Genomic DNA, 17,226 nt, shown 5'->3' on the forward strand with positions numbered 1-17,226 from the left:
TGGGAAAACTGGACAGCTACATGCAAAGGAATAAAATTGGGCCACTTTCTTACACCATAAACAAAAATAAATTCAAAATGGATTAAAGACAGAAATGTAAGACCTGCATCCATAAAACTCCTAAAAGAGAATAGGCAGTAATCTCTTCGGTATTGGCCTTAGCAACATATTTACAGATCTTTCTCTTTAGGCAAGGGGAACAACAAAAATAAACTACTGGGACTATACTATAATAAAATGCTTTGAACACCAATGCAAATCAACAAAATGCAAAGGCAACCTACTGAATGGGAGAAGCTATTTGCAAATGATATATCTGTTAAGGGGGTAATACCCAAAACATATGAAGAACTTACACAGCTTAACACCAAACAACCTCAAAACAACAAAATAACCCCATATAACCTGATTAAAAAATGGTCAGCATGTACTGAATGGATCACTGGGTGTTATATGCAAACAATGAATCATGGAACACTGCATCAAAAACTAATGATGTACTGTATGGTGATTAGCATAATAAAATAAAATTAAATTTAAAAAAATGGTCAGAGGAATTGAATAGACATTTTTCCAAAGAAGACCTACAGATGGCCAAGAGACACATGAAAAGATGTTCTACATCACTAATCATCAGGGAAATGCAAATTACAACCAGAATGAAATATCACCTCACTCCAGTCACGATGACTAGAATCAAAAAGACAAGAAATAAGAAGTATTGGTGAGGATGTGGAGAAAAGGGAATCATCATGCACTTGATTTTCCTTGGTAGGAATGTAAATTGGTGGAACCGCTGTGGAAAACAGTACGGCATTTCCTCAAAAAATTAAAAATAGATATACCATATGATTCAGTAGTTTTACTGCTGAGTATTTACCCAAAGAATATGAAAGCACTAATTCAAGAAGATATATGCACCTCTATATTTATTGCAGCATTATTTACAATAGCCAAGATATGGAAGCAGCCTGTGTCCACCAATAGATGAATGGATAAAGAAGATGGTGTGTGTGTGTGTGTGTGTGTGTGTGTATACATACACATAATGGGATATTATTCAGTCATAAAAAGAATGAGATCTTGCCATTTGTGACAACATGAATGGACCTTCTGGGTATTATGCCCAGTGAAATAAGTCAGACAGAAAAGGACAAATACCATATGATTTCACTTATACCTGGAATCTAAAAACCAACAAAGTGGTGTTTGCCAGAGAGGAGGTGGGTGGGAGAATGGGCAAAATATGTGAAGGGGATGAAGAGGTACAAACTTCCAGTTATGAAATAAATAAATCATGGAGATGAAAAGTACAGCACAGGAAACCATCAATAATATTTTAATAACCTATTTATATGTTAGTAGATGGTGACTACATTTATTGTGGTGAGCATTAAATAAAGTATAGAATTGTCAAATCACTGTTGTTCACCTGAAACTAACATTGTATGTCAACTACACTTCAAAAATAAAAAAATTAAAATTAAAACAAAAAGTTTAATCAAATCTTCATTTTAAATACTTACTGTTTGATCTGTCAGAGGAGGGAGAACAATTTGTTTTTCTATTCTGTTAAGAACTAGCTTCCATAACTCCTTCAAAACTCGCTTTAGGACTGTTTTCTCACAGATTTTTGCTGAGAGACTTAATCTGAAATAAAATAAGACATATAATCACTTACAAGCCCATATCAGGGTATCAGCTTATTTAATTGATCAGAAATTATTTTTCAATACTGAGATTTAAATATATGAATAGGCCTTTATAATTTTCAAATGCTAAATTTCATTTATTGAACAAAATACATAATATTAAAGATATGTTTCAACACATATTTGACAATTTGCTATTTGGTAGAAAATGTATTCAGGGTATCTCTCGCCTTAAATTGTTTCCTAAATTGATATCAAGGCCCCCAAAGTATGTGATTTTCATCCACATTCCTAACTTGTATTTACTACACATCCCATATTCATGATGCAGGCCAAACACCAAAGAAACACACTTTTATCATTACCTGGCACTGCTCCAACATAAAAAAGATGCATATAATTTTACTCAAGAGCCAAAATTTACCAGCTTTATTTTTCAGTTTTATTGATAAACAATTAACATATAACATTGTGTAAGTTTAGGTGTATAACGTAATGATTTGATATGCATATATATTGCAAAATGATTACCACAGTAAGTTAACATCCACTACCTCAGACAGTTAACAGTTCTTGTAAGATCTATTCTACCCTCTGGAATTTTAAAATATACTATAAAATATTGTTAATATAGTCACCATGCTATACATTACATTCCTAGGACTTACTTATCTTGTAACTGGAAGTTTGTACCTTTTGACCACTTTTACCCATTCTCCCCATCCCCCTTCAACCTCTGGCAACTACCAATCTGTTCTGTTTCTCTAAGTTCAGGTTTGAAGATAGATACCAAATTTACCAACTTTAATAGGTTTAAATTTGTATTTCTTACAAATTCTTCTTAGGGTGAGAATGATGATAACATTGTCTATTTTTATATAATGCCTTCCTTTAAAAACCTCTTCTGCAGATCTTTTTTGTTTATTACTATATCCATTTTATAAATCAAAAGCAGTTCTGAGAAGTTAGGGAACTTGTCCAAGGAAGTGAAGTTAGTAAGTGAGGGCTGAAAAATTCTCCGAATCCAGTGTGTCGTCCAATGCCCCCCTTGCTGCCCTGGACAAAAAAGTTACTGTATGAAGGCCCAAGAGTCTGTGAACTCAGTGCTGCAATAGACATTTACTGAATGTGCTGTAATAGGACACTGAACTTTTTGAGGTGCCTTTAGTAAAAGCTAATCAAACCTGTTTCACAGAAGGCCTCTGGATAGCCTCATTAACTCCCTATAGTGCTGCCAAGTACTCTGTATGCTTTTGGACTCAGAAATTACAACTTGAATTCTGGTTCTAATAGAGACAGAATTGATTATTTTAAATTTATGTAATTAATCTCTAAAGGCATGTAACACGTGAAAGGCAAAGGGAAAGATTTCCCAAATACACCTTTATGGAGAATTATTTCTCTTAACACTACTATATGCAGATCCCTAGTATATGAAAATGAAGGAGAGCAACTTTGGATGAAAAGGAAAGTCAGCGCCCCTGTGCACAGCTATGGAATGTGTAGTCCCGCTCTTTTGGAGACCACTGTTGGAGGGCAGAGCCACGATATGGACGTAGGGTAGCAACCCACAGACGTATCATGGCTGCAAGACAGGACCTAACCTCAGAGACATTCCTAGGGTAATTTGAGACAAAACAAATCTGCCACTTTTGTAGCGGACGTGTCCTTTCCATTTTCAAAAGGTCTGAGTTGAAGAATTGACCTTGTTTTTATGGTCCGCTCACATACTTGGCATGCCAACTAACTCAGCTGAGCCTGGAAATGAATGAATAGGTATAAAATCCTTAACATGTTTGCAACTCTGCATGGGATTTTTGCCAGATGGAAAAAGAGTTTACAGTTTGTTTTATAGAGTGGGGAGGTCTTGGTGAAGAAACTGAGACACAAGGAAATAAGATGTTTTATTTAGAGAGCCTATACATTTGTAACATAACACGATTTCTTTTTTTTTTTCAATTTTTTTATTCTTATGTTAATCCCCTATATTACATTATTAGTTTTAGATGTAGTGTTCCATGATTCATTGTTTGTGCATAACACCCAGTGCTCCATGCAGAATGGACCCTCCTCAATACCCATCACCAGGCTAACCCATCCTCCCACCCACCTCCCCTCTAGAACCCTCAGCTTGTTTTTCAGAGTCCATCGTCTCTCATGGTTTGTCTCCCCCTCCGATTTCCCCCCTTCATTCTTCCCCTCCTGCTACCTTCTTCTTCTTCTTCTTTTTTTTCTTAACATATATTGCATTATTTGTTCATAACACGATTTCTAAGGGGATTTTTCTCAAAGCTACCTTGAAGACTCCCAGCCCTCTATTACTCATTTTAAATACATGGCATTTGAAAATTGTCTGGTTAATTGGTCTGTGGTCAACCAACCTAGATAACTCCGTTTCCAAAATATAGGCTTTTCAGCTTGCCTTACACAGTTGGTTAACTCTGACAAATTCCTGTTTGTTTATTTAAAATGGACAATAGAGGGCTGGGAGTCTTCAAGGTAGCTGTCATACAGTTGATCAGATTTTCATGAAAACCATATCCAGCTGTTCAATCCCCACCTCCCAGAATGTCTGTCCCTCATTTCTATACCTCTCAGTCCTATCCACCTGGAAAGATCTAACCTAAATGGAATATCTGATGGTCTGAACAAGGAATTAATAACTTAATACCTTATTGTGTTTATTGGTGTACCTTATTTTTCCTTTTTGCCTCCCTGAGAACAGAATTAATACCTGACTTTTAATGGCTTTATGGTTACACATTTTTTTATTAACCCTGAGAATTTCTGCAACTCTTCATGCCTCATGTCTCTTTCTAAAAATTTTAAATCTTTCACAAATTTTTAAAGCTCATAGATTTTTTTGTATCATTATATACTGTCCCTTTCTACTAAGAATTAGAAAAAATTATACAGATGATATAATGATGTATAATTATAAGTAGAAAATTAATAGAAATAAAATAAAAATAGAAATTAAAATAATTTAAATATGCTGAAAAAGGCGTCCACTGACTTTATGTATTTGCCCCATTTCAAAGATGGTGAAATGGATTCAAGGTCTCTCAACTAGTAGTTGACAGTATTAGGATAACTTAGAACTTTCTGTATGTTCTACAATGTTTGGCTACAGTATATACAAAAATAAAGTTTTGCTAATGATAAATGACATGTCTCCAAACTGCTGGCTGGAGGTCAAAAACCAGAAGGCATTCTTCCAGTAGGAGTTTTAAGAGAATCGGGACTGCTTTGTCCTGCTCTCCATTCACTATCACACTCATGACAAAATGGTGGTGTTTATGTGATTCGATTCCATACTGGCCAGAGAAAAGAGCCATCTAATATGATAAAAACATCAAGGGGTTGTGTAGGAAATTAGATGGTAAAAGTCTACAATAAGAAACTAAAGAAGATGGGCGCCTGGGTGGCTCAGTTGGTTAAGTGACTGCCTTCGGCTCAGGTCATGATCCTGGAGTCCCGGGATCGAGTCCCGCATTGGGCTCCCTGCTCGGCAGGGGGTCTGCTTCTCCCTCCTCCCTCTCATGCTCTCTGTCTCTCATTCTCTCTCTCTCAAATAAATAAAATCTTTAGTTTCTTTCTTTCTTTTTTTTTTAAAGAAGAAATGAAGAAGGCTTTCTGACTTTCTTCCTTTTCTTCTACATCACTTGCCTACCTCCCTCCTGCTAAGCTATCTCCTAGATATTTCCTCATAAAGGACAGAAAATAAGACCTAATTTGTCTACCAAATACTAAAGTTAAAGTTATAAGAACATTAGTCTTGCTTATGCAGTAAGACTACAAGGAAAGGGAAAGGGAATTAAAATGTAAGTTATAGAATAGGTCCTCCCTACTAATTCTTGCTTTGTTGTCTTTATCTTTAAAGAAAGGTATTGTGTCCTTATTTATCTTGGTCCCTTTGGTATTAATTAATTTGCTGCAACAATACTGACTGAGGTGACATATGCAAACTACCAGGTATAACACTGGTCCCTTGGTAGGCTTTCAGAATTATTTTTTACTTTTCTACCTTCAGTTTGGTGCTAGGTATCACTATTTAAGAAATCATGTCTCCGGTTGTTTTACATCAATGGTTCCCAATTGTGGACACATCTTAAAATATAGGTGCCTCGATTCTACTCCAAACTTACAAAATTAGAACTACTAAGAGTAGGGACTTAGCAGAAGCCTTAAAAAAACAAGACTTTTTGGTTAAGAACACTGTCTTAGTTGGTCACAAAGGCCTCCATTCCCACCACTGTGAGACCATCATCACCATGGACTCAGGGATTTTGACTCACTGTGTCATCACTACCGTGGGCCTAGAATAAAGTTTGATAAAGATAGGTGCTCAGTAAATTACTGAAGGTTGAGTCAGGCAGTCTACTTGCCTCTGAGCTGAAGTAATTCTAGTCATATTTGTGCTATTCTCTTCTACGGGTTTCTGACATGGAATCAGACATTCTGGGCTCAACCCAGCCTTTTTTGATGTTTTGATGCAAAACAGTGTCTTATCTGAGGAGCATCAAATCTTAATACTCTTTCCCTTCAGAACACCAAACTCCTTAGTTACCAATATTTATTTCCTCTCCATTTTTCCTTTCCTGCATAAAGTCATTCCTGCTTTTTTCCCATCTGGTAATGAACTACAAGTCTTTTCCTTTTTAATTAATATATTTCTGTAGAAACCTTTTTAAAGCTGTCTTTTTCCTTAAACCCGTATCAATCAAATTTAGGGTAATGGTTAAAGAGACACTAGGTAGAAAACTTACGTTTTGTCCAAGAAGTCCATGAGGGGTCTTAATACAATCTCTGCATCCATTGCCGTGCTGTTCTTATTAGATGCAGTATTTCCATTTGTTCTCATTTGGTTTAATTCAAAACTCATCTGTTTTATACATTCTTCAATGATAAGCTGGAAACTAAAAATAAGAAATATAAATTCTGAAATAAAAGCAAGCAGTTATGACTCTTTTGTCTGTGTCTGTTTAATTCAACTCTGAGGAGTTTGGTCTGTTTCAAATGGTGTGAATTCCCTTGCTCAATAGTCTTCAAACCTCTTGTTCAGCTGCAAAAAATTTTGTTGTGATGAAAGCTTACTTGGGACCCATATATGTAAAGCAGATAAAAGTAACGGTCTTCAGGTTGAATTAATTTGAGTGGGGGTTCATTTGGCTCCATCTCTCCAGGTAATAGCTGAGATGTTCCTTTGAGCATTGTTTGGAAAAATGACTGTTCCTGAAAGACTCTTGGCATGTGGGTACACCTTCTTCACTTGGCATCTGGGACTCCATACCCTCTTGGCTTTCCTCTAATCTCATTGGCTATGGTCCTTTCTCAATTACCTGATCTCTCATAATTGGAGTAGGGTGGCCAGACTTAGCAAATAAAAAGACAGGATACCCAGGTAATTTAAATTTCAGATAGTGAATTATTTTTTAGTACAAGTATGCCCCATGCAATATTTCAGACATATGTATACTAAACATATCCATTGTTTATTGATATTCAAATTTAATTGTGTATATCCTATATTTTAGCTGGCAACTCTACATTGTAATCCTCTATGCTTGATCACTGGATCACTCCATTTCTCCATCAAATAGAGCTTTTTTGGCAGTCGTATCTAGTTTCATGGCTTTCACACCATCAATATACTGGTAATTCCAATACACATCAGCAGACCTGACTTCTAGTGTGAGCTCCATGCCTCCGAAAACTTTCCACTTAGAAGTCTAATGAGTTTCTCTCATACGCAATATCCATTAGCAAATCCTTATAAAGTATCCTAAATATTAGTGTTCTTAGAATTCTCTGAGGATACTCTTATTTCTTGGCCACTATTATGTTCCCTCCTCCATGAAATTTCTCATGGGTCTCTTGACCTCACTTATTTCAGGCATATGCGAAATGTGAGGTCCTTAGAGAAGTCTTTTTGAACACTCAACCTGAAATGACATTTCTATCATTCTCCATTCCCTTGCAGTTTTTTTTCTTAATTGCACTATTATTCTATATAGATAAAAATTATTCTATTATTATTATTATTTTTTAAAGATTTTATTTATTTATTTGACAGAGAGAGAGACAGCGAGAGAGGGAACACAAGCAGGGTGGGTGGGAGAGGGAGAAGCAGGCTTCCCACTGGGCAGAGAGCCCGATGTGGGGCTCGATCCCAGGACCCTGGGATCATGACCCGAGCTGAAGGCAGACGCTTAATGACTGAGCCACCCAGGTGCCCCTTATTATTATTATTATTAACACACTGCATACTCTTTATTTCCTGTTGCCCCAACTAGAATGTAAGTTTCATGAGAGCAGGGAATTTTTTTTTTTTTTTTTTTTTTAGTGCTATATATTCACACCATGGAACAAGATGCACAAAGAGGTTGCTCAAGAAAAAAATGATGGAATGTATCAAGGACTCTCCTCCTTCCACCCACTTTTATTACCTTACCACTCTAAGAATTTAAATAACTCTGTGAAGAGTAATTGTTCATATTATTTTTCATCCTTTATATCCCTTATGAAAGTAACTGGCACAAAGTAAGACATTTAAATAATGGAGACTCATCATCACCACCATTCCTCTATTTTGTCTGTCACTTTCATGTTTCCAACACATGAAAGAGTAATTATAACAGATATACAGGCAGGCAAGAAAAAAAACATTTAGGAGAATGGGGATAAATGAAAGCTTGGAAAATGGTCCTGTCACTGGAATGGTGATGATTAGAAGAGTCCATCTTAAAAAGTATTGCAATCAAGTCTGTGCCTTTCTTCTTCTTTCTCCACACACAAAGGTTATAGGGTTCATATTATTTGAGAAGTATCCAACTGTACTAATTCCTAAAATTTTATATAGAAGTTTAGGAATTTTCACTATACAGTACTTCCATTATTAATTAAGTAGAAAGAATATAAATATTTATCAATGCATGCATGCATTCTACAAATATTTAAAAAATACTATGTGCCTCTTTCAGACTCAGGTCCAAAGGAACCCAGATGTCTGAACATTTGGCTTTTATCTGGCTAGACCTGCCTTTGGACTTTTGTCAGGTAGTGGTTATGGAGGAAAGTAGTGGTGGGCATGGTGGAGAAGGTGAGAAAGTTAAGTGATGAAGGTGGTGGTGTGTGTATTTAGTGAGGGTAGAGGTGGTAAATACTTGGGGCAATAGAAAAGAAAGGTACATAATCTTGGAAAATTTGCACTAGTTGATTACCACTGGGTCATCAGTGATCCTGCTGACTATAATAATAATCACCTTCGAAATAGTGACTTTCTTTTGCACTGATTCTCAAATCATTGTATTAGGGTGGAGGACAGACTGAGCAGAAGGTATGACAGTCATGTTACAAAAATGTTTAAACGAGTTCTCCTACAATAGACCCATATGGTGAACTCCCACCAGAAGCCAGCTGTGTGTGAGATCGGGCATATGGAAGAAGGGTTATCAGTGTATCAGAGATAATGACATTTTATCTTAGCATTGATCCAGAGTGAACCAACACCTTCATTTCACCTAAAATATTTTTGTCTCTATTAATTTTTGGTAAATTTGTCCAAAATATTTTTTTCTCTATCCATTTTTTGGTTGGAAAAGTCTTTAGTAATCAGCTTGAATAAAAGTGGTACCGTTTAATGGCGATGGATTTTCTGAGCACTTATGAAGCCAAATACTAACAGGAGAATTCCTAGGAAAAGTTCCTGAATTCTTTACTTAACCCAGCTAGCCACTGGTACCAAAGGCATCATTAAAAGAAATGTAGTAAACCAAAAGCCAAAGCCCACAGTGTAAGCACAAACCGAAGTGGCACAAGTTTTGAAAAATAAAAGAACATCTTTAAGATATCACTGAAATGACATCACTTAGTTTCAGTCACAAGTGGGTTCCCTGAGAGCGTGTCAAGAACCCATGAACCGGGGCGCCTGGGTGGCTCAGTCGTTAAGTGTCTGCCTTCGGCTCAGGTCATGGTCCCAGGGTCCTGGGATCGAGCCCTACATCGGGCTCCCTGCTCGGCGGGAAGCCTGCTTCTCCCTCTCCCACTCCCCCTGCTTGTGGTCCCTCTCTCTGTGTGTCTCTGTCAAATAAATAGAATCTTTAAAAAAAAAAAAGAAGAAGAAGAAGAACCCACGAACCCAGGCTTCAGTTGCGTGGTTTGGCTCTGCGCGGGCTCTACTGTGATGTGAAATCATCCTCCCAGCTCCATATACTAGAATCATTTAATTGTGGGTTTTAAGAACACCAGATAAAATAGATTTGGGACAATTAAATACACCCTTAATTTTAAAGCTCTAAAACTGCTAATTAAGACTCTAAAGAGGGGAGATTCAGACTAAAATGACCTAGTTTGACTTCACAGCATGGTCACCCTGATCATTATAGACTTCCCACCCACACCCTGTGTGTGTGTGATGTAGATCTGGTTGGTTGTGTGAGAAATAAATTCATACCAACAGATATATAATAATCATTCTTTTTATAAGGAAAGCATGACATGTGGGTGGTTTATCCCAATAATCCTAGCCCTAATTGCACAAAATATTAAATTCTTTCCTATATTTAAAAAAATAATGAAGCAATAGTACTGAGTAACCAGGAGTTTCAGTATCTAGGTTAAAATAGTTGGCTTCAGATGAACAAAATACTTCCAGTAGCACTACTCCTTATTTCATAACTGAAGTTTGCTCAAGTTTTTTAAATCATAACTCATATTTCAGCCTTTGTAACCTGAATTCCACCCCCATCAAACAAAACAGAACAAAATAAAATTTTAAAAAAGTATTTATTCATAAGGATGACTTGGCTATTTACAGAAAGTAATTTGAATATACTTTTTTATTTCTCTTCTGATCACTATTCTGTTTAGTCATCTTATTTCCCATGAGGTTCTGAACACCCCTTGCTCTCCCCAACACCTTTTTATTTTCCCTGACTTGGCCAAATAACCTCTATTTTTGCCTTCTCAGCTGAAGGCAACAGTCTTTTGCTAACCACATATTAATTCACGACTCCAATGAAGAGAGGTAAGCCTAAACTGGCTGACCAAAGGCCCCCATCAACTAAGTGTCACTCAAGTAAGTCAGAGCCAATGAGCTCCAACGTCTCTGGGACAATGTCTACAATTCCAACTCCAGGTAAACAGAACCTTCAAATTGCTTATTAATATCTAGGCCAAGTAAGCAGAATCATCCAGGTCAGCTAACAAAACGCAACAGAGGCAGGGCAATCACCTGCGCTCAACACAGCAAGGCTGTCTCTTGCTCAGCACCTGTGAAGGTGGGCTGTATAAAGACGATGGACATACCCCTGATAATAAGGAGAAGGCCAATATGGGATTTTTCTTTACTTTGCATCAATGCTATATTTGAAAAAATTATATGAGGCTTTTAGTGTCTTTTTCTTTTCAATCTTTCTGATATAAAAGTAGCATATCTAATCAATAAATGTTTATTAAGCATGTATCTTTCCAAAACCCAATAATAAGTGATGAGTGGGGTTCAAAGAGATGGCTAGCCTTCACCATTAGAGCAATTTTTATAGTGTCATTTGAGAACTGAACACAATAAGTCAACATTTATTGAACCAATATTTAAAGCAAATTCTGTATGAAGTTAATGAACCTCTTCGAAAATGTGTTTGCTTTTCTATTTTACCATTTTTTATGATAATATAATGGCCTTTTCCTATAGGACCAAAGTGAAATTTATCCAGGATGAATTGTTCTTTCTTTAGAGCCACACTATAGACAGTTAATTTTTTAAAAGTAAGAAAAAAATTTGCCAGTACTCTCCCATAGAGTAATTACATTATGATTCCTAAGCCCTAAAACCTAAAATCCTGACTTAATTAGGTTATGGGGTTGGATTCAGTTGTTTAGAAGTGCAACTACAGTGATATAAATGGCGTAAATGCAGCTCAGTCTTCTTTTGTACGTAAAGGTTTTCTCCCTGCCTTTCTCCCTCCCTCCCTTCCTTCAGCAGCCAATTGCCAAGCTCTAAACACTAGAATTTCAAGTAGGAATGAGATATGTGGTTTCTGCACTTAAGAAGTATGCCAGGAGGGGCGCCTGGGTGGCTCAGTTGGTTAAGCGACTGCCTTCGGCTCAGGTCATGATCCTGGAGTCCGGGATCGAGTCCCGCATCGGGCTCCCTGCTCAGCGGGGAGTCTGCTTCTCCCTCTGACCCTCCCCCCTCTCATGTGCTTTCTCTCTCTCATTCTCTCTCTCAAATAAATAAATAAAATCTTTAAAAAAAAAAAAAAAGAAGTATGCCAGGAAAGTCAGGGAGACAGGCAAGTAAACCAGAACTTAAAGCATAGTGTTGTACATGCTACCCAACTAAAGGATTACACAGAGTTCTGGGGAACATGTAGCAAGATATCATGGTTAAATTGAGGGGTCATGAAAGATTGTTCAGATGAGATAATGCTTGGATTGATTACTGAAGTTAAATGGATGTAGCCAGTCAGAGGAGAGAAACAGCATTGAAGGCATGATTACTATTAGGGGAAACCTAACCCAGTTGGCTAATAACTACTTAGGTCACTTACCTTTCACCATAAGTGATGCTGAGCTCATCCAGAACCCTGTTGAGTTTAACTTGAAGTTCTTTTAGAATAGTACTAGCTTCAGGATCTAGCTGCAGAGAGACCATAAACAGTATTACTCTGGAGTTCTAAGAAAGCATGCTTTTGTTTCTCTTACAAGCATTTTGCTTATTACAAGGCAAACTTCAAACAACAGAACATACATACCCTCTTTCCTTTCCTTTTTTTAAAATCTTTGAATTCAAGTGCAAAATTTAGGAAATCCTAAATATATATGAAATATCTATCTATCTATATATATATAGATAGATAGATATATATTGATCGAAATGCATGGCATGCATACAAATAAGAGCTACATAGCAAAGCCTTTGTTGGTTACAGCAATGGGATGCAAGGCATGACAAGATAACCTCCGAAACACGGTCACTTCATAACTTTGAAAATATATCATGTTATACACATTAGTGAATATACATGTTGCTTCAAAATGTACTTCAATCTTTAATATCCCTGTAAACACCTAGGTCCATTAAAATTTAAAAAACAGTAAGAAAAATTAATTTTGAGTGTTCCATTGTAGCTTATTTGAAGGTATTTTTATATTTGTCTAACTATGGAATTAAAAGAATAGGAAAGGGGCGCCTGGGTGGCTCAGTTGGTTAAGCGACTGCCTTCGGCTCAGGTCATGATCCTGGAGTCCCGGGATCGAGTCCCGCATCGGGATCCCTGCTCAGCGAGGAGCCTGCTTCTCCCTCTGACCCTCCCCCACTCATGTACTCTCTCTCTCTCATTCTCGCTCTCTCAAAATAAATAAATCTTTAAAAAATAAATAAATAAAAGAATAGGAAAAATAAATTATCCAAGTACTCCAATGTTTTCCTGAGATTATGTAGATCTGACTTCTCTTCCTCGATGCCAGTTTGCAGCTCAGAGTTCAAGAGCCAATGTTTCTCATTTTATTTTCATTTTTATTTAAGTATTCAAATATTTATAGTTTGAAGTTAAGCTATTGAGCAAATTTAGGGTCAAAAGAAAAAAATAATTAAATCAAGATAACATATTTGAAGCTTACTTTTCCAATGCAAACTTTAAAAGTCAACTATTCTTTTTACTTGGTTTTAGTTCTTAAAATGTTAACTATTACAGAAAACCCATACTATAACATAAACATAAACAAATATATCAACCTATTAACTGACAAAATTTTTTTTGTAATTAAAGTTCAGGACCAACACAAACTTTACCAGCACTTTAGAAACTTACTCTGTTCATTAAGTATGTTTTTTGCAAACTAATTGTCAAAAAAGAATGACTTGTAATAGATGTATTGTCTCAAGTTGATAGGAATTCATGTAAAGCAATCTAGAATATTCTCTGAAATTTAAGTCATCCTTCCTTTGAATCTTTAGAAATTGTTTTCCTGACATTAATACCTATAATTCTTACACAAGCTGATCTACTATTGAAAAACAGGGATAAGGGGCACCTGGGTGGCTCAGTTGGTTAAGCGACTGCCTTCGGCTCAGGTCATGATCCTGGAGTCCCGGGATCAAGTCCCGCATCGGGCTCCCTGCTCGGCAGGGAGTCTGCTTCTCCCTCTGACCCTCCTCCCTCTCGTGCTCTCTGTCTCTCATTCTCTCTCTCTCAAATAAATAAATAAAATCTTAAAAAAAAAAAAAAGAAAAAAAAGAAAAGCAGGGATAGGGTTAAGCCAACTTTTGGGAGTAGAACAAATTAAAGGAGGACTTAGTGTAAACAGGAGAACCTAAGAAGGACACCAAAAATACAGGACCCAATAGCAATTTAAACTCCTGAGAGCCAGCCCAGGACCAAATAATGTCACAGTATACACTGGTCATTAAGTACTGTAATCCTCCAAGAGTGTTTTCTAGTACTAAGAAACTCTTAGGAAGAAGTATTATTTATATATCTCAACAAGCTGGATAGCTCTAGCTTGTCTTAACAGGACTAAAAACACTTGAATGGAAATAAAAAACTGCATTGGCATCTGACTATTGATTATATCAGACCAATCCTTTATGTCAATTTAGACTCAAATTCAGGTGGTTTCCGCCTTGGTTAGTTTCTGCTGCCCTTCTATAGAGCTAATGTGATTCTTCTGGACTTTATCTTTTTTCTGTCCCTATCAACAGACAGGCTCACAGCTCTTATCCACAGACACACAAGCCACTGTAACAAATATAAATTCCTCTAGGAGTTGGAAAATTGGAATATCCTTGAGTCTCATACTTTCTGAGAGTTCCATTAAGCTATAACTGGTTGTTAAGGCAGTGATTCAGAAAGACAATTAGATAGTATGTACTTTAAAAAGACACTTACAGGCATTTAAACACAAATAGCCTAATAAACCATAACTCCTCAAACTTCAACCAAGAAAACATTTGTGGATTGCCTGTCCAATCCTAGGGAACCTTGCAGGCTGAATGTTTTTTATCATATTTTCTTGCCACTGACCTAATACCAATTTTAACCTGATTTCATTTGGATAAAATTGTTGGAGAATAGCAATGAGAGAGAAGCCCTTCCATCATTTTCTTCAGGCTCCCCACTCTTTGGTAAGCCACTTGGGGTGACAGATGGTAGTTCCCCACCCACACACCTGCCACCTCCAAGGAAATGGCTATGAGTGTACAGTTTTCTTCAGGAAATGGGGTTGCTTTTTATTTAAAATGTGCATTTTGTTTTCATATTAGTTTGATATACATATTGATGGTTTTTTTACTTATAAGATAATGACTTTAAAGTCATATACAATGGTTAGATAGGTCAGTTGGATGAGATTATGCTATTTTCCCATAAATTATTTTAGTCCACCTTTGGTATTTTGTGAATAGAAATTTCTTATCAAATAATTTGCTGTTGCTTGAAAATCTGAAACTATCAAATCTATAGCAATTTAAATATTCGATGACAGTTTTTCACTTCCTGATAGAAGCTTAAGTTTCTAAGTAGGTGTAGACAAACACCTCGGTCATGTAACCAGGCCAAAAAAAAAAAAAAAAAGGAAAATTTTAGTTTCAGTTAAGTACTTGCTGTTTATCTGATCTAAATCATACCATTAAACCTCTGAAACAGTAATTATGAGGCTAAATTGCAGGTCTTTTGTAATAATAATTGTCATAAATATTATAATCATCTAGTTATAAAACAATCTCTTTAGGCAGCAAATTAACCAATTTTTAAGTTCTGCATTTCTTTATATAAGTGCCCATATTGAAGACGTTTTCCTTACTACTACAAACTTCCTAAAGTTTGTAAAGAATGACAACTTGGGCTTTCAGGCTTTATTGCCTAAATTACCAACAGCACGTTTTACAAATTACTGGCTACTCTGAAAAGGTAAAAGATTACCTGATTTTTCCCTCCAAGATTTAAAACTTAGCCTGGTTCTAACTGTAATATGATATCAAACATCAAAATTAACTTGCATTTTTGTATTGTTATTTAGTTATTAAAAGCAAAAAAAAAAGAAAAAGAAAAAGAAACAAATCAAGCATTCAAAAGTCACAGTTAATAAATTTATTCTAATTAGAAACTGAATTACCATGTGTACCTAAACAACTTGGCTGGCAAAAAATAAACAATAAATGGCTCCACATAAAGAGGAAAATTTAAGAATACAAAGTCAAAGCTGAATTTACAGGAAAGCTTTCAAAACAGACTTTATCCACACTCCATGAAGGGTTTTAGAATTCCCAAATCAAGGCTGGTAAAGTGTGGTTCTAATGATCAGAATGAACCATAGTCATACATAGGTGCTATCTTTAGTTTTTACACCACTGAGAGATTTTACACCGCTGAGCTGTGATAATATAAATGAGTTGTCTGGAAGAGATAGCTAGTATGCAAGTTATCTTTTAAGCTATTTTTCCTTAAGGCCTACTTTTCTTTTTCCTTTAAAAGACAATTTACCTATCACCTCAATTCTCCCCCCTCCCCACGTTTCTGGCCCCACGCAGTTAGGAGCTCTAACTTCTCCACTGACCGTGCTGTTTACTACAATGATCTGTACAACTCTCTTTTAATTGTTCTCTTATTAATCTATCTCTTCCACTGAAATCTATCTTCCTTAGCTGTCCATCCTGGGTGTCTGTCCCCACATGCCTAGGCATTTACCAAATATTTGAGGAAGGAGGTGAGGGCAGAAAGAAGCATGAAAATTTTCCCTCAAAGGAAATCCTGATATCCAGAGCGCTCCTTCTTGGAGTGATAATTTGCATTGACTATTAATAGAATACTTTTGCATTTGAAATCTTTCATTCCTTAGCAACCATATTTTCCGGAGTTACAAACTCAGTCCTGATTTCAAATTTTTGTCTCATTGTCAGACCTAGTCAGATTATGTCCTGATATTCATCTGGTTTCAAAAATATGGTTACCATACCCACTCTGCATGTTTCGTTTGTTTGTTAATTTTCTACCAGCACGAATTCTTTCCCTATGTGAAGGGAGTACATGTTATTTCACCCTCTTAAAACAGCAATTATTAATCCAACCATCAAGCTCTTGCTGGAGATATAACTAGTCAGTTGGAGAGAGGCATTTAAACTCAACAGCTCAATACAAACTCTTGAAAAATAAAGGCTTTGTAGGAAGAAATTTTGTGTGAATTTGATTCCTTTTCTCCATTGCTCATTACTATCTCATTTCCTTTCGGTTGTTTATGGTTTACTAGACTGTTTTTCCTCCTGTTCAGCTCCTCAGTGTTAGAGTTTCATTATTTGCTTAGTTAAAGAAGTACAGAGCAGGGGTGCCTGGGTGGCTCAGTCCGTTAAGCCACTGCCTTTGGCTCAGGTCATGATCTCAGGGTCCTGGGATTGAGCCCCACATCAGGCTCCCTACACAGCAGGGAGTCTGCTTCTTCCTCTCCCTTCGCCCATCCTCCTGCTCTCTCTCTCCCTCTCAAATAAATTAAAAATCTAAAAAAAAAAAAAGAAGTACAAAGCAGGGAAGATGATCACTCCCTGACCTCATCTACACAGGGTCTAAAATTTGATTAA

General features: G+C 36.5%; 1 protein-coding gene across 2 annotated transcripts in view; it reads right to left on the reverse strand.

Annotated features, from left to right (window-relative positions):
• UNC13C (unc-13 homolog C) overlaps nucleotides 1-17,226 on the reverse strand; it is a 564,880-nt gene that overhangs the window by 81,528 nt on the left and 466,126 nt on the right. For both annotated transcript variants that reach the window (XM_064570458.1, XM_045900049.2), the window contains 3 exons: nucleotides 12,206-12,294; nucleotides 6,422-6,571; nucleotides 1,527-1,650 (listed from right to left, as the gene is read on the reverse strand). In XM_064570458.1, coding sequence (XP_064426528.1) covers nucleotides 1,527-1,650; nucleotides 6,422-6,571; nucleotides 12,206-12,294 — 363 coding nt within the window. The remainder of the gene's footprint in view (nucleotides 1-1,526; nucleotides 1,651-6,421; nucleotides 6,572-12,205; nucleotides 12,295-17,226) is intronic.

Source organism: Mirounga angustirostris, unplaced genomic scaffold (genome assembly GCF_029215605.1).
Source record: "Mirounga angustirostris isolate CCGP_5_RB_7025 unplaced genomic scaffold, mMirAng1.0.hap1 SCAF_9, whole genome shotgun sequence".
NCBI classification, from domain to species: Eukaryota; Metazoa; Chordata; class Mammalia; order Carnivora; family Phocidae; genus Mirounga; species Mirounga angustirostris.